Source organism: Ctenopharyngodon idella, chromosome 4, assembly GCF_019924925.1.
Source record: "Ctenopharyngodon idella isolate HZGC_01 chromosome 4, HZGC01, whole genome shotgun sequence".
Taxonomy (NCBI): Eukaryota; Metazoa; Chordata; class Actinopteri; order Cypriniformes; family Xenocyprididae; genus Ctenopharyngodon; species Ctenopharyngodon idella.
In genome coordinates, this window is record NC_067223.1 from 19067923 (window position 1) to 19093571 (window position 25649).

General features: G+C 37.2%; 2 protein-coding genes across 12 annotated transcripts in view; both read right to left on the minus strand.

Moving 5' to 3' along the window:
* Window positions 1–8908, minus strand: part of LOC127510665 (gastrula zinc finger protein XlCGF8.2DB-like) — a 242149-nt gene extending 233241 nt beyond the window's left edge. For 2 of the 4 annotated variants that reach the window (XM_051890548.1, XM_051890564.1), the window contains exons 1-2: window positions 8855–8908; window positions 8058–8209 (exon numbers count right to left, since the gene is read on the minus strand). In XM_051890548.1, the coding sequence (XP_051746508.1) occupies window positions 8058–8142 (85 nt within the window). In that variant the 5' untranslated portion in view covers window positions 8143–8209; window positions 8855–8908. Of the gene's footprint in view, window positions 1–735; window positions 795–3648; window positions 4657–8057; window positions 8210–8854 lie in introns of those variants that run through there. The other 2 variants (XM_051890555.1, XM_051890551.1) reach the window with 2 other exon arrangements.
* Window positions 8909–10824: 1916 nt separating this feature from the next.
* LOC127510578 (NACHT, LRR and PYD domains-containing protein 3-like) overlaps window positions 10825–25649 on the minus strand; it is a 104962-nt gene continuing 90137 nt past the window's right edge. For 7 of the 8 annotated variants that reach the window (XM_051890232.1, XM_051890234.1, XM_051890230.1 and 4 more), the window contains 3 exons: window positions 22836–23009; window positions 12400–12446; window positions 10825–12312 (listed from right to left, as the gene is read on the minus strand). In XM_051890232.1, the coding sequence (XP_051746192.1) occupies window positions 11729–12312; window positions 12400–12446; window positions 22836–23009 (805 nt within the window). In that variant the 3' untranslated portion in view covers window positions 10825–11728. The remainder of the gene's footprint in view (window positions 12313–12399; window positions 12447–22835; window positions 23010–25649) is intronic. The other variant, XM_051890229.1, reaches the window with a different exon arrangement.

Genomic DNA, 25649 nt, shown 5'->3' on the forward strand with positions numbered 1-25649 from the left:
AATGGTACCTGAGAGCAACAGCTAGATATGAAATTTTACTGGATATGAAATTTGTAATACATTGAAAACTAGATCAATTTGTGTGTTCAAGTGTCAGGTTAAAGAATTTGACATTTCCAATAAATATTTAGTTTAATTTAGTCAAATGTTTAAATTTGTCCATTGTGTCCATAAGTTTGATATTGTTATAGTTTCCAATTTTAAGCAGAAATAAATATTTTTTTCCTCATTGATATCATTGCGTACCATAGAGGGTCAAATGTCCTGATCAGCTTAAAAAAAGTAGATTACACTTAACATATTCCACTTTTATTAAACTATTTGCATTTGGTTTGTTAAAGTTGTAATCACACGTTTGTGTTCGCTTTGCATTTACACGGTTTTGACCACGTGTCGACATTGTGCAGTGATTCGAAGCTTCGAATCACTGAATCATTTTGCGAAGCATTTGGTTCAATTGACTCGGAATTTCGGAAAAGCTCAGTCCATTGCCAGTGAACGAATTCGTATTTAAAATAAACTGATTCACGATGTAGTGAGCGAAATGAGACGCACCTTCTCTGTTACTTATGTGTGGATGCACTTTACTAACAAAAAAAAACCGCGTTCATTAATGTTAGATAAAATATTAGTACATCCAATGATAAATAATTCATTTTGCACAGCTTAAATACTATACAATTGATTGAACGGTTTGTATCGATTTAAATACCTCAAATGTTTTAAAACACAAACCTTGCTTCAGTTGAATCTCAACAGATGCAAGAACGGGGCGCGGACTTATGACGTCATAATAGCACACCAAAATAAAAGCCCTGCTCACACATTAGAATGACAAATGCATAGAATATAGTAAATAGATGTAAGAGGAATTCAGAGTAGAACTTGTGAAATAGTTCTGTTATTGAAAAAGCATGAGATTTTCTTTCTCTAAAAGACAAAACTGTAATGTTTAGGGTGATTTTTTTTTTTTTTTAACCAGATTTCACTGTATTAAAATGCAAATAGTGACAAATGTAAATAATACCAAAAAAAATAATCTTGATAAAAGAGTGTGTAATGTCTGTCAGAGGGCTTGAAGTCTGCCCAGATGGAAATGGAAAACAGGAGGCAACAGGGGAAAAACCCCAGGCAAACGAAATGGTATTCCCACGAGATTTGTACAATAAGCACACTCTTCACATACATGTAAAAGAGCGAGTATAAATCAGGAAAAGAAAACACTCTGATAAACACACACACAGAGCCGCGCAGATGCAGGTGTACACCGAATGCCATTCTCTTCCGCGTCTATTTGTGCCTGAACGGACACATACATGCAAAAAAATGTCAAAATGCACGTAAAAGAGACTATCCTCGTAAACAATTGATTATGGCTTAGGTGAACGAAACAATTGAGAAAGAAAACCAGATGTGTAACAGTATTTTGGATCCGCGCTGCACATTCGGTCTTAAAGTGACAGAAGCCCCTGCTGCTTTCTGTCATGAATGTTAATCAAACAACAAAAGACAGAGAAAAATCACTTTTGTAGTTTTAACACAGATTGTTTAATTTATACAGTGAGACTATGCAGTGTTATTTTACATTTATTCAATTTCTGTACCTGAATACTGTTAGACCTGGAAAATATAAAGCACTATTTATCTATGCTTGTAATTTGTTCATTATTTTCTATGCGTATTCACTCACCTACAAAATCACCCCAATTATCCTAGAATGATTAATTCTTTCCAAATAGAGCTATTCAAGTCATCTGGTGAATTTTTTCATATCGCAAAATATATCACAGAAAAACAAAATATCGCATTATCAGTTTTTCCAATATCGTGCAGCCCTACTGTTCACATCCTTGGGTTTGTCATCAACCAACATGGCACCCAGATGGACTGGAGGAAGATAACAGCCGTCAAGAACTGGCCACAACTGTCTTCCATAAAGGAACTTCCTTCCGCCCTGCTTCCTGGGCTTTGCAATTTTCTACCGGAGTTTTATCCAGAACTTTAGCAAGATCAGTGCTACACTCACCTCCTTGCTGTGCAATGGGCCCAAGTCCTGTACTCTCCCAGCGGCAGGGTGAGCCTCCCAGACTCCATCCATGCACTGGCTGGATGGAGTCTAGGATTCCTAAACTGCAAGTCACAGACTTCTGTGTTCATATAGTGGGAATCGTTGGCTCAATTTTCATTGAAATTTTCAAGTATTTCGGATTTTCTGAAAAACCTGCTTTTGTTAACTAGTCTTAGGTTTTTCTCTGCACAGGAAAATCCCATCTTTCCTTTAGTGATTCTGCTTGTTAAAGGGTTAGTTCACCCAAAAATGAAAATTCTGTCATTTATTACTTACCCTCATGCCGTTCCACACCCGTAAGACCTTCGTTCATCTTCAGAACACAAATTTAGATATTTTAGTTGAAATCCGATGGCTCCGTGAGGCCTGCATAGGGAGCAATGACATTTCCTCTCTCAAGATCCATAAAGGTACTAAAAACATATTTAAATCAGTTCATGTGAGTACAGTGGTTCAATATTAATATTATAAAGCGACGAGAATATTTTTGGTGCGCCAAAAAAAACAAAATAACGACTTATATAGTGATGACCGATTTCAAAACACTGCTACAGGAAGATTCGGAGCATAATGAATCAGCGTGTCGAATCATGATTCGGATCGCGTGTCAAACCGCCACACTGCTGAAATCACGTGACTTTGGCGCTCCGAATAGCGGATTCGACACGCTGATTCATAATGCTCCGATGCTTCCTGAAGCAGTGTTTTGAAATCAGCCATCACTAAATAAGTCGTTATTTTGGTTTTTTTTGGCGCACCAAAAATATATTCCTCGCTTTATAATATTAATATTGAACCACTGTACTCACATGAACTGATTTAAATATGTTTTTAGTATATTAATGGATCTTGAGAGAGGAAATGTCATTGCTCCCTATGTAGGCATCACGGAGCCATCGGATTTCAACTAAAATATCTTAATTTGTGTTCCGAAGATGAACGAAGGTCTTACGGGTCTGGAACAGCATGAGGGTGAGTAATAAATGACAGAATTTTCATTTTTGGGTGAACTAACCCTTTAACAGAATGTGTAATCACAAATGCTTAATCATCACTTAATTATCTCATTAACTTCAACACTGCTTAGTGTTACTTTTTAAAACTCTGAGTTTGGAATATATAAACATACAGCAGTGTTAATTTAACACTTGGGATTTAGCCGTTTACAGGCCCATTCCCATTAGGGTCAAATGTGTCATCAACCACACATACACAAAAAAACTAAACTGAGTTTATGGAGACATTGTCCATTTTTAAGCTGGTATATGTATGGAGTAAATCAGGAATGGACAACTTTGGCCCAGAAAACCAGATTTTATAAGATGAGCCCCAACAGTAGTCATGATCAAGTTCAGAATGACAACATGTGCTTATCTGTGCAATCTTTCATTCATACTGTGGCATTTCATAGCAAAACTAATATTTTGATTTTGAGGTGTCAATATACAGAATGGAGTGACGCCTCCATACAATTAAAATTGTTCAATATTTGACTATAGAAAAGAGAAAGACAATAAAAAGCCTAAAGTCAAAGTATAAAGAATATAAGAATGCAAATAAAACAAGTATTCTTGAAGGTGGACGGTCAGATTTTGCCAACATTTAGTTGCAGTGTGAACAAGCTTTAATTTCACAGATACATATTTTGAAAGATTTTCTTTTATGAAACTCCTTCCACACTAATGACTTTCAAAACAGTTCTCTCGAGTGAATCCTCATGTGTAAATTAAGGTTTACTTTAATTTTGTAACTTTTTCCACATTGACCACATTCGAATGGCTTCTCTCCAGTGTGAGTTCTCATGTGGGTTGTAAGATTTCCTTTTTGTGAGAAGCTCTTCCCACACAGTTTGCAGACGAAAGGCTTGTCTCCAGTATGAATTCTCATGTGAGCATTAAGTGTTTCATTACGTCTGAAACTCTTTCCACACTGACCACATACGAACGGCTTTTCTCCAGTGTGAATTCTCATGTGATTCTTAAGACCGTCTTTTCGTGAGAAGCTCTTCTCACACATTTTGCAGGTGTATAAGTTCTCTCCAGTGTGAATTTTCGTATGGGAATCAAGGGTTTGTTTTTGTGTAAAACTCTTTTCACACAGTGTGCAGGTGTAAGGCTTCTCTCCAGTGTGAAGTCTCATGTGGATTGTAAGGCATCCTTTCCGAAAGAATTTTTTTCCACAATGTTGGCAGTTGAAAGACTTCTCTCCCGTGTGAATTCTCATGTGGACTTTAAGGCCTCCTAATTGAGTAAAACTTTGCCCACACTGTTTGCATGTGTAAGGACTCTCTCCAGTGTGAACTCTCATATGGATTTTAAGGCTAGCTTTTTGAGTGAAACTTTTTCCACATTTTTGGCAGGTAAAAGGCTTCTCTCCAGTGTGAATTCTCATGTGGACTTTCATGTATCCATGTTGATCAAAACTCTTTCCACACTGTTGGCAGGTGAAATGACTTTTAGACCCTGTCTTTTGACCTCTTTTTTGTGAGGAAGCCTTTTCTCCAGTTATTAGATCACAATGTTTCTCATATTGATGTTTCTCTTCAATTTCATTCAGTACTTCACTTGCTTCTTTCAGCTGCATCAGGTCTAAGGCAAAAAAAAAAAAGAGAGAGAGAGAGAGAGAGAGAAATACAAGTTATCCTGAGTTTAATAAGGGGTTGCCAACCACGTTCCTATTAGAAAAATATTTTCTTCTCAACTGTTTTGTAAAGAAACCAAGACTTTCTGCTAAGCTTTAAGCCCGTTCATAGCACACTGTGCTTATTAGAGTTACAAATTACCTACTTTTTGGCATCTGATCGCAGCTGCATCTCACTTATTGTACCAGTCTTTAGACAAATTTTTAAAATTACATTTATCTCACCTAAATGTTTGCGCACTCATTGTAATTGTGTTTTTACAGTGGGGTAATTTTGTTGCTTAAAGGCACAGTATGTAGTTTTCGCCGCTAGAGGTCGCTTATTCAAAACAAAGGCATAGTTTGATGACGCCTTGATTTTGCGGAATCATGGGAGGTGTTGTCTTCACGTCTACAGCCGGTGGAAAAAGAATCTGATGGGATTTGGGCAGAAATCGTATTCATAGATGAGCTAATGCAGTGCTTCCCAAACTGGGGTATGTGACCCCTTAAGGCAGGAACACACCAAGCCGACGAACTAGTGGCGATGCAAGCAGACTGCGGGGTTGGCTCGTGTCGGCAGCGTCTGGGTCCAAAGTTGCCCTGACACACCAAACCGACACTCGACAGCCAACGGCCAAGTAGCACGTCCGTTCTGCGCCTGCGTAAGATGAAATGCCTTTCCGTACCAGCAGGTGGCAGTAGCTGAACAGCTAATCAGAATGATCAGATGGCCTGACGGACCGACGAGCTCCAACGCCGATTCAACATGTCAAATCGGAAAAAAAAGCCGATGAGGACCAACCTCAGCCGGCGGTGTGGAACACACTGAGAAAACTTAGTCGGCCGACAAACAAAAACTGCCCGACTGCCGACTGTCGGCTTGGTGTGTTCCTGCCTTTAGGAGGTGGGGGCACGGAGGTATGACAATTTGGGTGCGGCAAGGCTGAGACATTAGTGTACATTCAGCAGATTATTATGCAAAACAACCCTCTGCAAGGTGATACACAACCACACTGCATAATTATTAGTTACCTTATTATACGGCCACTTGCCAGATAAGTAAATAATTGAACATAAAATATTAATTAGACATTTTAATTACCTCAAAGAGTACCTGCTTGAGTTGTTGTGGAGCAATAACAGACCACTCAATGGTGAGACTGAAGTATCAGAATTGTATTGCAGGGAACCATGTAAAAATATAAATGAACGATGCACGGTTCTGCTCATGTACAAATTTGTGAAAGGACTGCAGGTGCCAGATAAACGTAAAGCAGATGAAGAATATGCTTTAAGGGTTAGTTCATCCAAAAATGAAAATAATGTCATTTATTACTCAACCTCATGCCGTTTCACACCTGTAAGACCTTCGTTAATCTTCGGAACACAAATTAAGATATTTTTGTTTAAATCCGATGGCTCAGTTAGGCCTGCATAGCCAGCAATGACATTTTCTCTCTCAAGATCCATTAATGTACTAAAAACATATTTAAATCAGTTCATGTGAGTACAGTGGTTCAATATTAATATCAAAAAGCAAAAAGAATATTTTTTGTGCACCAAAAAAATTAAATAACGACTTATATAGTGATGGCCGAATTCAAAACACTGCTTCAGGAAGATTCGGAGCGCTATGAATCTTTTGTGTTGAATCAGCGGTTCATAGTGCCAAAGTCACGTGATTTCAGCAGTTTGGTGGTTTTACACACGATCCGAATCATGATTTGACACGCTCATATTCATAACGCTCCGAAGCTTAATGAAGCAGTGTTTTGAAATCGGCCATCACTATAGAAGTCGTTATTTTGGTTTTTTTAGCACACCAAAAATATTCTCAATGCTTTATAATATTAATATTGAACCACTGAACTCACATGAACTGATTTAAATATATGTTTTTAGTACATTAATGGATCTTGAGAGAGGAAATGTCATTGCTGGCTATGCAGGCCTCACGGAGCCATCGGATTTCAACAAAAATATCTTAATTTGTGTTCTGAAGATGAACGAAGGTCTTACGAGTGTGGAACGGCATGAGGGTGAGTAATAAATGACATTATTTTCATTTTTGGGTGAACTAACCCTTTAAGATTAAAACGTGTCTACACAAGATGTGAGTGGCGCGACGAGACAAAAGAAAATAGAACTCATAGAACCTAACGCAACGCATAAACAATAAATCTCGGAAAGTATACTGATGCCCTGTTCAATTTCTGATGAACTCCAGTGCTTCGACACAAAGACCAAATGGATTTGCAGTGGAGCTTTTATTATGCCGCAAACGACCGTTTCCATTTCTTCCGGTCATGCATATGTGGGGTAATGCTGTTTTATCATATTAGATACATTTATGTGTTGAAAGTTATAATGTTACTACTATGAGACACTTGTTGCACACTGCAGTAAGCTAGATCCATATTAGGCAAGGCAAAACATGGAACTCGCTGTAAATCAAGATGACATGATTTTAACAATAAGACTTACCATGTTGAGCTACATAACAATGATTAGTTTTCTGTCCATAAATGTATACAGTTGCTAAACTGTCTAATAAAACACATAATATATTAAAGCATCTTTGGTGTTTCCATCTAGTTTTTGCGATGTTTTGTTATCGGCAAAGAAAATATGCGCACAATTATTTTTTTTTGCAAAATTTGCTGTAAATAAAGTTGTTTTTGCGCACAAAAAGTACTCGTCGCTTCATAATATCAAGTTTGAACCACTGTAGTCATGTTGACTATTTTAACGATATCTTTACTACTTTTCTGGACCTTGAATGTGGTAATTTCGTTGCTTTCTATTGAGGATTGAATTGAGGACCTCTTGGATTTCATCAAAAATATCTTAATTCGAAGATGAACGAAGGTCTTACGGGTTTGAAATGACATTAGGGTGAGTAATTAATGACAGAAATTTCATTTTTGTGTGAACTATCCCTAAATAACTTTACTAACTAACTTAAACAGAGTGTGCAGTTTTTCTTTGCATCAAGTTTTTCCCTTTAACTTGCACCTCATAAGGTGTGCATTTGCTTTGATGTTCTTTTGAGGATTACTTATAGTTTGAGTCAGTGAATTTTTACTGCTATTTACGCTCAGGTATGTTAATATATTTGTTGTTATTATTATTATTATAACAACTTTTGACCCTCTTGATTTTAGTTACAGTAACATCCATGTTTTGTTAAGGTCATATAAATAAGTGATAGAAATTAATGGTTTTCCTTGTTTCAGTTGAGAAGTAGATATTGTGATTAATGTTACACACTCATATGACATTCTTTAAAAATATCATTCATTTCTGTAAAGATGGACATTTTAATAAGGATCAAATGACTGAGTTCAGCTTTGAGAATGAAACCAACCTGTTTGTTCCTCAGTATCTTCTTGTTTCACACTGAATGCTTCTTCAATCTTAATGTCTTCGCTCTCCTCTTTAATAAACGCCATCTTTATAATAGTTTGTCACGTGGATCTCAGTTGCTTCACCAGGAGTTTTTCTGTGTGTTTAGACACTCTGTCAAGATTAAGATGAGAAAAATTAACAGAAAGACTAGGTGCATCTGGGTGCATCTCAATCTGCTCACTAGTTCAGTAGTTTAGTGCACTGGGAAGAGAGGAGTCAGTTGGAGTAAGAATTAATGGGCTGATTAGCATAAAAAAAAGTACTTAATAAAACACTTAATATATTAAGTCACTTAATATTTAGGTAGTCATTTAAGGATTTACACATGGTATTTACTGACTTGTAGATTCTAAAGACTTTAATACAAATGTACAATTTGGGTTGTTAAAGTTGTAATTTCATGTTTATGTTTTGACCAGCAGGTCCCGTCAGCGTGCGGCGATTCGAATCACTGATTCATTTCGCTACACATTTGATTCAATTGACTCAGTGTTTCAAAATCTTTATTTCTCTCATCACTACTTGCCAGTGACCGAATTTGTGTTTACAATAAACTGACTGACGATATAGGGAGCAAAATGAGACGCATCTTCATGTGTGGATGAGCATTAACTATAGAGAAATCATTAAAATATTACTTTCAATAATAATGAATCAACTTTACATCGCTTGTAAAAATAAATAAATAAATAAACTATAAAACTGTCTTGGTGGCTTGCATTGATTTAAATACTTTAAACGTTTAAAATTACAAACCTTTTCACAACAGAGGCAGGAGCACAGCGCAGTCTTATGACATCATATCACCACACCAAAATAAAAGTCCTGCAGTCCTGAAGTGCATGTAGCAGAGGAATTGAGATTTCTGTTCATATTTTGTGTGAACAAGCATGTGGCGGTTCAACTCAAGTGCATTAGTAAACTCTGCACCCTCTGACTAAGTATCAGAAACCGACGAATTTGTGTCATGAGATCCATCCAGGTCCGTAATGAACGAATAATTGAAAGTAAGGGATACCCAGAATAATCAAATATCTAAATTAATACATGACCAATGATTAATTAGAGACACAGTCTAAGAGTAATAATCATTTGAAATTGGAGTCAGATTAAATGCACAGCTAAAGTAAAATTGAAACTAAATTCTAAAAATTGAGTGAACTTCACAGGGGCGCTGAAAAGACATACAAGCATTATACCTTCGCCCAGGCCGTCGGAATCCGTTTTTGGGCCGACGGGGGGTTTCTTACATAGTTGTTAAGAAAAACCAAAGGGTCTGAACTGTTCCTGACAGTATGTTCTCTTTGAAATGCTCTGCATACTATGACACCTCCTCATCAATGAAAGGACACACCATGATTAATAAAGTCTGACAGATGGGATGAGGTCCTGATTTATAGACCTTTTCACAAGTTCGCCTGCCCATTTAGTTTTGATAGTTAATGGTAAACGAACTTGGCTGGCTGTCTTCGAAGGAGGCTCGAACCCGAGGCTTTGCTTGAGCTCCTAGCTAAAGCTCCTATAACAGTACTGCGCAGAGGAAGAATAAGAGAATTAGAGGAGGAGGAGGGATGCCGGAAGAATTGTCGCTGATATGACTGCTAATTATTTTTTTACATTGTTTTAGACCAATACATCATATACACATATTTAGAAACTAAATTTCTGGTCAATATAATTGTTTGAAATTGTCCCAGAGTCTGTAGCCCAAGTGGCCTGGAGTCATCCCATCCTCCTGACTGTGCAAGAAACAATCCCAACTCAGACTCTTCTTATGGAGATAACACTTGAAGAGTTAATTTGCAAAAACCGATAAACGCCACTTTTAAAAAAAAATTAACTAAGTGCTGTGCGTTACTCTCCACATATAGCACGTTCTGTACCATAAATCCGTTTTGTCAGAAAAGCCGGTCTTGTCCACTGTCGGGCATTGCAAGTTCACGTTTTACAGCAGAAACCGACAAGCACCCTTGTTGTTTGTGTACAGAAACCGATAAGTTCGTTTTAGCGAATCAGCGCACAGTATTCAGGTCAGGTGACAAGGCTTCTAGTCACTTAAAAAAGACACGCTAGCTGAGCGAAATTTTGTCAAAGCTGACTAAAAGTGATTGAGGATCTATAATTTCGACTCCTGTAAGTCCTTGTACACCATACACGACATAGATGCTGAAACTGGTTGTCCTTTTGCGTGTGTGTGAGTGTACGTGTGTGCCGATCTGTTTGTGTGTGTGTGTGTGCGCGCGTTTGTGCACACGTGTGTTTTAAATGCAATTACTTGGTTTTGTTTAACTCTGAAACATGAAATGTGGAGTTGCTTTTGCTAAAAACATACTTTCAATGAACTTAAATTTTTTAATTTACCTGTATTTTTTGGAGTTATTATTACTTAATCAAAATAACCCAACTGCAGTTTGATTACTTGGAATGCACAATAAAAAAACATAATTTGTGAGAATTAATAAAAATGGAGTTAACTGAACTCTTCACTTGCTCTGTTATTCCATCCTGCTGACTACACCAAAAATGTTAGATTGTCTCTCCAAATGTTGGATCTCCATGCCAAAAATACTAAATCCAACCCCGGACACCATAAATTTTTTTGGTATATGGTATACCTAAAACCTGTCAACAGCAAGTCTTGTCTGGTACCCAAAACTGTATTAACAGCCTTCTATCAGCCTAAGTGTTCAACTAAGGAAGCCAAGAGCAGAAAGTAGGAGATGAAGTGATGGTTATATGAGCAGGGTTTATTGAAAAATCTTAGTTGCTTATGTTTCAATGCTCTGAGAAGTACAAATCCAACAAGTGTTATTATATCAAAGCAAAAGCAGTGGAAGATTACTGCTTCACAACATCATCCTATCTGAAATTTCCTACTTCCACCTTCTGAAGTCGGAATCATGCGCTTGACACGTTCAAGTGCTTTGATAAAATTATGCCTTTAAACAATGAATTGTATTTTACACTTTTTTTTTTTTGTAGTTTTCACAATTCAACTTTTAATTGTCAGTTCAAGCTTCAGTATTTGTAGTGAAGCTAGTGTTTCTTTGATTTTGTTGATTGTTGTTTTCTTTGATTGTTGTACAGAGACAGTTATATGCACATTTATTTCAGATAATTAAGTGTAAACAAAAGTCTGACTAACACAGAATGTCTTGTTCAATTTTTACACCAGGAAAACAATATTTATGCAAAAAAAAACAGCTAATGAAAAAGCATCTGAGCTTTGAAAGTAAAGAGTAATGCTTGATTTGACAGTTGATACAGTCTAATTTAGTTCCTCTTATAACAGTAAATGTATCAGATACATTTTCCAATGGAAACAAGATTTATCCTATAGAGCGAAATTCTTTTGGAATGCTAAAATTTCTGACATTTATTGAAAAAAAAAAAAAAGTCTTGATTAACTCATTAATTTTGTATTTCCAACAAAGTGAAAGAAGTGCACTTTAAAGTTATATGGACATTGATGATTACTGATTTATTTTTCAAATGTTCAACAAACTATCTTAAAGAAATTATTTGAAAGATAGATCTGATTTTGTGCAAAGACAAACAAGCCTACACATTTAAATTATTTTGTTTGCATGTGTATAGTAAAGATATATAAAGGGAGAATATTTGTTTCATTCAGGTGTGCGTGTGACGTGGATTGTTGCTCACAGGATTTTCAATTGGACACACAGACACTGAGGAGTTGTAAGGATGAGCCATGAACCCAAATCCAGCATAGAGAGGCTCAGTGAATGAGGTATGTGTGAATGTGTGTATGTGTGTGAGTGTGTGTGTGTCAGAGACACTGTAGAAGGACAGAGTGCCAGCTGACACGTCCAAATACACTCCAGCTCTCTTACAGGAGCTTAAAGGGACACGTGTGTTAATGTACTTATGACTGTGCCAGACAACGAACATGTCATCACGACAGCCTAGACACCAGGAGTTCTTATTGGATCCAAACACAGTGTCTTCACACTTTCCTTTCCTGCCGATTCCTTTATATGCCACTGATATATCAGCACATCCACTCCATTCAGCCTCCCAGTAACAGCGTCCAGACAGACTCTCTCTACACAGAACATGGGGACGCTTATCAAATCTCTCTGGATGATCAGGATATGACTGACACTCTTCCACATATGTCACCTTTCTGTATTCTTCAGACAAAATGAGATTATTGTTTGCTGTGTTTGGATCCAGTGTGAGATCACAGGCATCTGAACAAAATAAGAGAGATAAGTTACTTTATAACACAACAACAACTAAAGGTGTGTGTGTGTGAGTGTGTATGTGTGTAGACGTACATTTGTGTAGTCCAGCGGTAATCCTAAACTCTCCTCCATGTTCCACACTATAAAACACACAGTGTCACATTTTGCACATTTGATACAGTCTGTAAACACACACACATTTTTGTATCTTCGTGGGGTTTTCCATTGAACTTTTATTGTTTTATTCTGGGCTAAGTATATTTTCTGTCCCCAACCCTAAATATAACTCCATCCCTGAACTTAACCCCACAAGAAACTTTTTTTGCATTTTGCAAATTAATTTAAACTTTTTTTTTTTTTTTTTAGCATATTTATTTATCGGTTTTCCTTGTGGAGACTGTTGGCTGGTTCAAGATTTCAAGATGTTACTATCTTCAGGGGAACATTTGGACTGCACAATGTAGAATAAACCTGTACTAGTACAGGTGATGTGTGCAAAATTTGAGGTGAAATGTTCACTTTTTCATAAAAGCATGAAATTTGGAACACTTGTACAGTTTGGGGCCCTGAACATTTTCAGAAATGGAGCCATCACAAAAACGCCTCGTGGTCACCATGGGCACCATTTTACTTTCCGCCATAACCAAATTATGTATTTTGTATCATATCTTCTGAATCAAACATGATAACACAGAAAAGGTGATGTCTACCCCTATGTTTTGATGATCAAGGATTACAATGATACCATATAAAACATCATAAACTGTTCAGGTGAATAGTTAATAGTGAATTCAGTGATGTGAGAAGGAAACCCCTGTATCTGAGAACCTAGACTAAACTTTATAATATGTGATCCTGGACCACTTCCTTAGAGGAAGAGCACTTTCAATTTCATTTCGATCGAGGATCAACTTGATCGAGCTGATGATTGTGAATGGTAAGTTGTTTTTATTCTTAAGTTCTTTATTCTAATCACTATATAGAGTGTCTGTGAATATTAAACTGCAAAAAGACTGTTTAAATAAGAATCCTGCATGTTCTGTGTGTCTCTGTATGAATGGTGCAGTCGCATGTTTCATTTACACATAACTTACATTAGTAAATTGCCATATTAGCTATTCCCAAACTATACTGCTATACTGAGATGAGTGAAATGTTTAGATGCTTTGCATCACAGAAATACATATTAAAACTGAAAAAAAAAAAAATAAAAATTTAAATTGCAATAATATTTCACAGTATTGCTGTTTTTTTCTGTATTTTTGATCAAATAAATGCAGGCTTGATGAGCATGAGGCTTCTTTTAAAACATTAAAAATAGTAATGTGTAAATCTTTTGACCAGTATTGTAATTTAAAATATAGGCCTATACAAATTTTTTAATGATGTGCAATAATACTTGCATGCATCATGTTTTCTGTTAAGAGTGGACATTATATTACAGTTTTTTCCCAGTTGCTTTGGAGCATTTCTCAGATCACAACTGAAATTCTAAAAACTACTTGTTCAAACTTCACATCATCTACTCACTTGTGCACACCATAAAAGCAATTTCTCATTCTTTTGAACAAATTGCAAATGTTTTTGTACAGTCATGCAGTTGATTATGTACAATTGTCTGCTGTTTCCTACATTATCAATTGCTTCTAGGCATTAGCTCATTGCACAAGTAATTAAATGCAAAATGGTTGCCATAAACTGTCAAACATACTGTATTTTCTATACATTTATATTAGACTTTTTTTTGTTTGTTTGTTTCTGTAGATATGTCCTGAATTGATGAATTGCAGAGGTGAAATCTGAATTTCACTAATGGGGAATGTAAAGCATTAGATCAACCATTGATCAACTAGTTCTCTAAAATAGCTCAGATGTCATCTCATGAAGCTTCATTTGGCAAGAGCACAACACAGCCAAAACAGTGGAAGATGTAGAAGAGGCCAAGATTGTAGACGTGTTTCTGATGAAATAAGGGCCACTATTGTGGTGGACCATGTTCTCAAACATGACCTTACATTGGCCGAGTCAAAAGGTACTGCCGAATGTCCTCAACCATTCAAACGTTCGTAAACAACAGGCTTGTAATCAGACAATTTTCACTTTATTGTAATACTGTATACTTACTATAATGCTATTTTACAGTAGTCCAATTGCATTTTACATTATATAGTAAATATACTTTATATTAATAATGTAATAAACACACACACGTGCATATATACAGTATGTGTGTGTGTGTATATACAGTGTATATATAGGTCTTGTCTTTTTCTTTATATCACAATGACGTTGTACTGTAATTTGTTGACAGACCAACAGTAAAAGTTGAATTGTGAATCCTGTCTCTTGAATTTAACATACCACATAGAGTAATGTGTAAGTTTGTACTGTTGAAATTATGCCATACAGATAAAGTGCAGTCTTGTGCATTTTCAATCATTGTCATCAAAATCGTAGCCATAGTTTACATCTGATAAAACTGACAGAGTTCACTGTTACACTGACAACGTGGCTAAACATTTTGTCTATCTTGTTTGTGAACGACGACACAAGGACTTGTCATTCTGATGGCACTGATATGTTCATAGACAAAAATATTTACTTTTGAGAGGTGAACTAAGGATGTTGTTGTGTGCTGCTGTTTGTACAATTTGTTTTGAGAAATGCACATAATGGTTTGCCAATATTAAGGATGATCTGAGAAATGCTCCAAAGTGACTGAGAAAAACTAACATTAATACAATAGCTGATATGATCCTGTTATCAGCATGCTCACAGAGGGTTTTTTCTTTTATCTCACAGATTTGACAATTATAGTATCCAGATATTGGCCCACATTGGACTGCATCCATATGTTACTGAGATCACTGACTGGACACAGGAAAGTTTTTTTTTTTTTTTTCCTCCAGTGCAGAAACACCAAATGCCAGGTAAGTGATGTTCACATATATTTTTGAACAGGATTTATTTCCAGGTATAACTGTGTACTCAAAATGTGTCTTTGACTCTCATTTATATAGTTAACTACATTTTAAATAAACTACTAACCTCTTTGCATATAGCCTGTCTAAACAAAATGTGTCTTAGAAATTTAAAATCAATACATTGTTTTATGCGTCCTATGAGTAGGCAGAATGATTTTTACATCATTGTGAAGCAAAAACTCTAGGCTAAAATATACATTTCCCAAAAGTCCTGTGAAAAAATGTTTAGCATGTGTTTTAAGGGCCTTATTTCAGTGACTTTTTTTTTTTTTTTTTTTTAAAAACAGGCCTACATGTAATTCTCTCAAAAATATAAACATGTACATACTTGTTGCTCAAATATTATTGTAGCCTAGTTTCTGCTGAATACAGTGTAATGAGACTTTTGTCATTAATATGTTTATAAGCAACTGAAACGCTTTATAAGCAACTGCACGGTTGGGGACAAGCACTTGAGGTGGCATCAAATATGCCATCTCAGTGTGGGGTTGGATGGACCCAAGCTCCTTAAAGTGCACAGCTCTGTGTCAATGTAGAGGAGACTGTGATGAAGACATTAGCTGTGTTTCCACTGTCGGCCCAAAGGCGAGCGTGCCAGGGCCAATCACATTTCCACTGTCACTACCGGGGCTTGATCAGGCCTCATCTGGGTTTCCTCGGGGGCCAACAGCCAGGATTTTTTGGCCCTCCGAATACCTTGGTCCAAAGCGGGCCAACTAGTGCTTGAGGAGTGGTCATGAACAGAAGTAGAGTTTACCTGAGTCAGGAGACGGTCAACACTGCTGCTCATTTCCCATGTTATTATATCAGGCTACCAGCTAATTTCAACATTTAAGACATTTTAAACAATTTTCAGCTAGCTAAGTGTTTGAAATAACTTCCTTGTGATCAGCTGGTGAAATGGTGAGGTTGTGTGAGGTTGTTCTGTGGAGGCTTGTTAAGGGCGGGTTTTAGGGAAATGCTGCTTGGCTACTGGCCCGACAGTGGAAATGGAACTTGATTTTGGCCTCGGTGCTTGATGTCCGAGGCTGTTGGCCCAGCACGGCATGTTGTTAGCCCTGGCTCGTACTGTCCCGACAGTGGAAAAGTGGCTATTGAAGAATAGGTTCAACAACTAAACAATCAAAAGTGTTTCTGAAATACACTGCCCAAAAACAAAAAAATAAAGGAGGGAACACGCAATCATCACAGTATAATTAAACTTAAAAATTAAAGTCAATTAAACTTCAGGGATATAAATCTGTCCAGTTAGGAAGCATAAGGGATTGTGAATCAGTTTCACCTGTTTTGGTGCAAATAAAAGTGACAACAGGTGCATGATAATGCCCGGCCTCATTTGGCTAGAGTGTGTTTTTCAATGACGAAAGCATTGATGCCATTGACTACTGACCCTTACGTTTTGTAGACCTGAATCCAATTGAAAACCTCTTGGACATTATGTATTGGAGCATCAAAAGTCTGATCCAGGTCTGGGAGGAGATCCCCCAGGACACCATCCATCATCTAATCAGGAGCATGCCCAGATGTTATCGTGAGTGCACACAGGCACGTGGGGGCCATACACACTACTAGGGCTGCATGGTTATGATAAAAATAAATTGTTGATTATTCCCTTAAAATTGTAATTATTAATGACGATTATCACAGTTTACACTGAATTATGTTTTGAATAGCTTTATACAATTGTTTGAAGCAACTGCATGCCATATGTTTATATGAAAATAAGCAAGCTGAAAACACTCTTCCTGAAAAACGTTTACTTTTCTATAGCATTAAGCTTTAAATGTCATTGGTTTGGTTTCTTTTTTAAATAAAAAAGTAAAAATATATGGTATTATATAATGTTATTCCATAACTAAAATTAAAACCTGTAAAAGAAAAATACACATCTTAAGCACAAAAAAATAATGTTCTGTAAGTGGACTTTTTTGTTGTTGTTTTGTTTCTTATAATTGCACTTTTAAACGATTACGTAATTGCAGCATCCGTAATTGTAATCACGATTAGAAATTTGATTCATTGTGCAGCCCTACACACTACTGACTTACATTATGAGTTGCTGTGATGAACTTAATGCAAGTTGGATCAGCCTACAATTTCAGTCTTTTACATTGATTTTTGGTGTGATTTTTGAACCCAGCCCTCAGTGTGTTGATGATTTTGGTTTCCATTGACTGTTGTCGCAATTTTGTTATTAACAAATTACAGAATGTATATGAATAAAGATTTTCAAATCTTTATCGAATATTTAATTCAATGAGATACAATTTAAATGTGATTTAAATGTATCCTTATTTTTATTTATTTATTTATAGAGCAGTGTAGCGGCGGCGGCTGGAGCGGCTGGCTCGGCGGCGGCTGGAGCGGCTGGCTCGGCGGCGGCTGGAGCGGCTGGCTCGGCGGCGGCGGCGGCTGGAGCGGCTGGCTCGGCGGCGGCTGGAGCAGATTCGGCGGACCCTTGAGCGAGCTCGGTGAGGGCTGGCACATGGACGGCTGAAACAAGGTCGAGGAGATTTGGAGCTGGTTCAGCCCAAAAGTCTATTAACCAGTCCTCCGTGTCCAGGACTGGCATCTTGGGCTGCACAGTGACAGGCAACTCAGGAGACTGGGGCTGCACGGAGGCAGAAAACTCAGGAGACTGGGGCTGCACTGAGGCAGAAAACTCAGGAGACTGGGGCTGCACGGAGGCAGAAAACTCAGGAGACTGGGGCTGCGCGGAGGCAGAAAACTCAGGAGACTGGGGCTGCACGGAGGCAGAAAACTCAGGAGACTGGGGCTGCACGGAGGCAGAAAACTCAGGAGACTGGGGCTGCACGGAGGCAGAAAACTCAGGAGACTGGGGCTGCACGGAGGCAGGAGACTGGGGCTGCTTGGCGGCCTTCTTCCTTTTCTTTGCCGGCTTGGGGTTTGGGTCCGGCAGGACCCCAGGAGAACACCCACTGGAGGGGTAGACGGAGGAAACCGGCGGTTGGCGAACTGGCCAGGCCGCCTGTTTTTCTGTGGGGACTGGACGAGGAATACATGATTTTTCTTGAACCTCTTCAATTACAAAATCAGAACAATTCAGAAAGAGAATCAGATTAATTGTCTCGACTAGGGAAAAAAAACACGCTGGTTCAATAAAACGAATCATGTTCTCGTCCAGCCCCGCTAGAAAACAAGCGTTTAACGGGGCATCTGGCCAGTTCACCAAATAAGCAAGCTCGGTAAATTCCTCCACATACCTCTCCAGCGGGCGACCGTCCTGCCGGCAGCCACACAGGCGATCCACAGCTGAAGCTTGCTGGGGAGGCTCGGGAACCAGGAATAATCCCATCTATGTTGCAGATTTCCAGAGGTTTTTGGTCCGTTATTCTGTTACAGTGTGGTGCTGCAGGGATCAGGCAATACACGGAAATCCACAAAGTACGGGTCTTTAATTAACGCAGGAGCAGGAAACAACACAAACACACAGAAGGCTAACAATATAACGGAACAGGAGTGCAGGGAGTGAGTCCAACTTAAAGGGAGTGCTGACGAGGACAACAGGTGCTGGGAATCCGGGGAGATGGCGGGAAGACTGATGAGGGAAGTGCAAACAGGAGTGCGGAACAGGAGGATTCTGGGAAACGGAGTCCGGGCAGGCGTGGATGTGACAGTTGCTAAGGTCATATTGAATATTTTATTCTTTACAGTCACTGTATTGTCAGGGTTAATGAACAAAAGGATTAAGCTTTATGGATTATGCATGCAACAGACATGATATGTGACCATGGACCACAAAACCAGTCATAAGTAGCAGGGGTATGTAGCAATAGCCAACAATACATTGTATGGGTCAAAATGATCGATTTTTCTTATATGCCAAAAATCATTAGGATATTAAGTAAAGATCATGTTCCATTAAGATATTTTGTAAATTTCCTACCGTAAATATATCAAAAATGTATTTTTGTAAGTGGATATGCATTGCTAAGGACTTTAAGGCAATTTTCTTAATATTTAGATTTTTTTGCACCCTCAGATTCCAGATTTTCAAATAGTTGTATCTCTGCCAAATATTGTCCTAATCTAACAAACCATACATCAATGGAAATCTTATTTATTCAGCTTTCAGATGAAATTTGATCCATATGGACCCTAATGACTGGTTTTGTGGTCCAGGGTCACATATTATAAAGTCTAGTCTAGGTTCTCAGATACTGTGATTTCCTCCTCACGTCACTGAATTCACCATTAACTATTCACCTGAACAGTTTATGATGTATTATATGGTATCATTGTAATCCTTGGCATAGGGGTAGACATCACCTTTTCTGTGTTATCATGTTTGATTCAGAAGATATGACACAAAAAACATCATTTGGCTATGGCAGAAAGTAAAATGGTTGCCATGGCCACCATGAGGCGTTTTTGTGATGGTTCCATTTCTGAAAATGTTTAGGGCCCCAAACTGTACAAGTGTACCAAATTTCATGCTGTTATGAAAAAGTGAACTTTTTTTTTTTTTTTTTCACATATCACCTTGACTATACACACACTTTATCAACATGAAGAAATGCCTCTGGTTATGCATGTGACTTCCGGTCACTGAGATAAAATAAAACACTACGGCGAAACTTCTTTCTCTGATCTATCCTGAAGCCTGTGTATGTGCACATATTCCATTGTGTCTTTTACTAATAAAATATCTATATACACAAATAATGGAATATAATGATACAGTGGTATCTGATCTGATCATGAATGCAATAACACGATGGATTATTTAGATTAACAGAATAATTTAGGGATAAGAGGTCATTTAAAATTTCACAGAATGGGCAGAAAAGTAACTATGCTAGGGTGACCAGGAAGGGGCATGTTCGGTTCACTTAGATTTGTTGTGGTCACAACATATTAACTCATGGGAAGGTGTTGTGAAGTCCTTGAGATCCAATGGTTAGGGAACCTGTTTTTCTCGTGGCCTTGAATTTAATGCATAAATAAACATGCATGACCATTAACGGTGTATGCCATGATAAAATGCATCAGAATATTTTTACCATGCTTTTGTGTAAAACTGAACAAATCCTCCAGACCAACATAAAAATGCAAATAGGGTGACAAGGCAGAACAAAGACTTAAGCTTACATGCTATTACCCTGCTAGTACTTTATACAGTAGGAAAAAGTCATTCTTTCTTGGCCAGGAAGATCATTTATTTCCTATAATTGATAACTGATTATGCTGTCTGTTCGCTTGGATGAGCTGATTAAATAATCATAAAATTAATTCCGCTACAGTCTGAAACTAATTATAATTAATTATAAATATTTATATATTAATAAATATTTATAATTAATTATAATTCATTATAATTAAGTATTCTTATTTCTTTTGAGCTAATTTGCTACAATTATTAATAAATTAACATTTTATTTTGAATTAATAATGACAAAGACAGTACGGCATTAGGACATGGATATATATTATTATATTATATCATTAATATGCTTATTAAACCCTATTATATTCTGTGCAATGTATAGATATGCTATCACATGCACGAGGTAGCCTTCGAATGAAATTTGAATAATTTTTAAAAGCTATAAAAGTTTTAAAATAATAAGTTATTATTAATAGGCTATAGCCTATGTTAAAGAAATAATTAAAGGGTTCTGTCATTTATTACTCACTCTCATGTCATTCCACACCCGCAAGACCTTCACTCATTTTCAGAACACAAATTAAGATATTTTTGATGAAATCTAATAGGTATATGACTTCTCCATAGACAGCAATTTAACCACCACTTTTAAGGTCCAGAAAGGTACTAAAGACATCATTAAAAAAAGTCAACGTGACAGTAGTGGTTCAACCTCAATATTATGAAGCGACGAGAATACCTTTTGTGCGCAAAAAAAAAAAAAAAAAAAACACATTTATTCAACAATATCTTCTTTTCTGTGCCATTCTCATACTTTGTTTACATTCAGCGCTGATGCTCTTCAAGTGAGCAGCACGATGCATACGTGTGATGCTGATGCAGGAGCCGGCCAATACTGAGCCGGTGTCCTGATGTAGTACCTGGAAGTGCTGAATGTAAGCACTTACGGGTGTGGAACGACATGAGGGTGAGTAATAAATGACAGAATTTTCATTTTTGGGTGAATTAACCCTTTAAGCTATATTTTATTTAAACAAATATTTAATCTACATTTTTATTAATCTCTACCCAAAGTCTTTTAAATCCATTCACTGATATGTATGTTATTTTTGTTTATACTATGGGGCTGCTGAATACTTGAATCTGATTGGTTGACAAACATTCTAAGGTGTGCAATTATTTTCAGGGAATTGCACGGCTAAAGTAGTTCCAGGCAGGTCTTGACCGCATTATAGCTCCATATCACTTCGCCAAATGATTTCATTTATTTTAAAGGTCCTTGCAGCCTACAACAGCAAAATAACCAAAACTCACAACGACACTAACCAAACAAATAAATATAGTAAATGATAGGATAAAAATGACAATTTATTTCCATGTTTTTGCCACAAAATTATAAAAAGCACAAATAGTGCTAAATAGTACCAAAGCAAATTAAAAAATAATAATAATAATATTCATTTCTGATAATCTGATAAAAGTTGCAATGGTCATGCATGTTGGTTTACACATTAAACTCATAGCCACATGAAAAGGATGTCAACATGAGCAGTCATGGCCATGAGAAAAAAATATGCTGTTCCCTCTACATAGAATCTTGAGGCCACAACTTTACATTCTATGGCCATGACATTAGGATGTCATTACCTCAATGAAATGTCCTTGTGGCCACAACATTCCCACAAATTAATGGCCTGGTTTCACAGACAGGGCTTAGATTAAGCCAGGATCAGGCCTTAGTTCAATTAGGGCATTTAAATAGCTTTTTGAAACGTGCCTTGGAAAAAAACATTACTGGTGTGCGTCAATGACACTGACATATTTTAAGATATGTCACTGAAAGTTGATTTCAGTTAAAACAGCTCAAACGTGCATTTTAGTCTAAGACTAAAATTTCATTTTCCACTGTGGGGCTGATAACAGAGCTTTTTGGAATGTAATAAAAATGCATCAGTCACTGCTTTGGTAACCCAAGAGTTTACAAATGGAATGAGATGTAAACAGTGACCGTATTATGGAAAATAATAAGATATTTCTAATAACTTATGTTAACTTTGCTCAAATTGCACGCTTTGCCAGCTACAGAGAAACTGGTAGTCGGTCAACAGACAATCTACCAAACATTCTACCAGCACCCATATAATGCAAGTAAACTGATTCAATTATGCTTTAGGATAGATTAGAGAAAGGAGTTTAGCATCAGCTATTTGTTATCTATTCGTATCAGCATGTTTGTTAAAAAACGAATTGAGAATATCATATCATAATGACGCATCATCAAAAACAGCAAGAACAAAAACACATCTTAATAGTAAAATAATTTCATAATCATAATTATAAGAAAAACTGCAATAAAATAATTATTTGACAGTACATTAAGACTGTCATATTTGAATATTATAAATAACTCAACATACTTGAGTTTGACCAGTGTACAATTTGGATGGTTCAGTGTATCGGAGAGTAGCTTGACTCCTGATTCTCCTGGGTGATTGTAGCTCAGATCCAGCTCTCTCAGGTGTGAAGGGTTTGAACTCAGAGCTGAAGACACATAACGACAGCCTTCCTCTGTCACCATACAGCCAGACAATCTACAAACACAGAGCAAGTCCACATGACACTAGTTTGTTAATCAGACATCACTTTCACACAGCGACTGGTGCAGTTCACTGTAGACAGAGATTCACTTTCTCAAGCACATGTTTTTTTTCCCCAACCCTTAAGTTTTTACTTTTGTTCATTCTCTCTTTTATGCATCGGTGCACTCAAATGTGATTCTATGATGGTGAGGGTCTCAAACAGACTTTAGACCACCCTTTAGCTGCTAACACAGACAATTCCTACATCAGCACTAGTGACAATAATCTGCAATAGTCTTTTTATTTGCAGTCGTGGCAGGTCCTGAGCTTGCTCTTTGAGAGTTCATTCTGGAATGATCTCACTTCATTCACTAAGTCTGATTGATGCTCCGGTCACTGATCAATAGTGAATCCAGAAGTGGGGCTGGAGGGGTACTGTCCACACCTAAAATCTGATTGGCCCATGAAGTGCTCTTGTCCTGTCCGTCATCATTGATCTACGTCAAAACACTGTAATGGTACCAGTTCTTAGTTTGAAATTCAACATGCTTAAACATTAAACATTTCTTTAAACATTTCTTTCTACTGCATCTCGTAATATCCACTGCTTAATAAGGTGCTAGAATGTCTGTGGAACTACCCCCAAACTGCGACTAACACCCAGATGCAAAACAAGGCCTCTGGTTACCAAAGCAGCAAAAGCACATCAGCAAGATAAGTTTTACTACCCAAAGGAATTTAAAGAGGTTCACTCTTATTTCATTCACTACTACAGACAAACAGACCCTTTAATCCAGGGGTGCCCAATCCTACTCCTGGCGATCGACTGTCCAGCAAAGTTATGCTCCAACCCTAATCAAACGCTCTTGAAGCAACTAAATAAGGTCTTCAGGATCACTTGAAAATTAAAGGCAGGTGTGTTTGATTAGAGTTGGAGCATAACTTTTCAGGACAGTTGATCGCCAGGAGCAGGATTGGGCACCCCTGCCTTAATCCTATGCATTATATATATAATTAATGTTTTAGAATTGCATACTGTAGTTAACCAAGATCACATGTATAACATGTTTGGTATCTATGAGTTGCAATTTTAATTTTCTGTATGTTCATTTACATTACATTTTGCTAAATTGGTTACATATTAACATTATAAGAATCTCAAAGGATTTTCTCATAACACCCAATCTAATTTCATATGCAAAGCAGCTTGCTAGAAGACAAAGGATCTTAAACTTCCCCTCTGAAACTACAAGTCCTTATTGGCTCAATCACCTCCTGAGAATGTGACATCCTCATGCTTTGAAAGATCACTAATGACAAAATCATAGTGGATTCAATTCTAATGTGAAGTTGATGATGCTGAGCTAGAAGTCTTTGAAGGACGCCTAAGTTTTTGCCAGGCTCCAATCATCACAGACCTTCTGCATCAACCTGGTTCTCTCATCAATACAACTTCAGCAAAGATTAACTGAAGCCTCAACAAACTATTATGACTCTCTTTTTTGATACATTAAGTATCACCTACCCCTTTTCACAGAGGTATGTTAGAAATTTGATACTGATATTCGACACTGATATACAACTGTAATCTATAGATGTTCTCACTTTGCTGGGCAAACGTTGGCCTGATGCCTAAGACTGATTCTATCAGGAATCCCCCCAAATCAGTTACTTGATCCAAATACTTTTATTGATCATAATTAATCATACATATTTCCCTTTTGGACTAATTTGCTACAGCATCCTCCAGGTTGGATGAGAAATGTCTCCACAAAATGGTGTGATGGCTCAATAGGCAGCTCAGTGTGTATTGTCCCATATGGGAAAATTTAATGGCCAATTTAAAAAAAAAAAATAAGTAAAGTTTGGATTTTAATAGATCAGTAGACCCTGATTTAAGTCCCTTTGTTGGATTTAATATACCCTTAAAGATGGTGAAGAAATGCCACCCCAAATGTACTTAGCTCAGTCAAATCTAACAGCGCTTAGTAGGAGCAGTGCCAACTTAAGGAAGTGTTGCATCACAACTGGTCTTCGAAGACCACAATGCAACAACAGCACTGTAAGATGCCTGCACCTTGTCCTGCTGACAAACTTTCATATGAGTCACTTCAAACTATTTTTCTTTGAGAGCGCTGTACCTACATCAACAAGTTAAACTACACTGGACTGAGATAAACATGGTAAAACAAGCTCACTACTCACGTGGGGCTGTTTTTTCTTCAGTGTATAGCAAAAAGCCTAAAAAAACACATTGGGAATGCCAGGTATGTTTGGTTATTTCTCCAGTTGAACAGGAACTGTTTCAGGAATGACAAAGTTGTGTGACTCTGTGCTCAATAAATGACTTAATTATATATCTATATTTTTATATTATAGTGTTGTTAATAAAATACAATCAAAAAAAGCAATTCTTCTAATCTCCTCACATTCGTTCTTTTGTCCCAGTCCCATTGACATGGATAGGGCCATTAGGGGAGTGTCTTTTTTCCCCAGGGGGTGAAACACTCAATATTCATGATGATTCTGACCTCCTTGTCTTTCTGACACAAAATTTAACATACATTTAAATAAATGTATTGTTTTATGTGAATGAGTGCTCAGAAGGAATTTCACATCATTTTGAAGTGAAAAATCCAGTGTACAAGAACC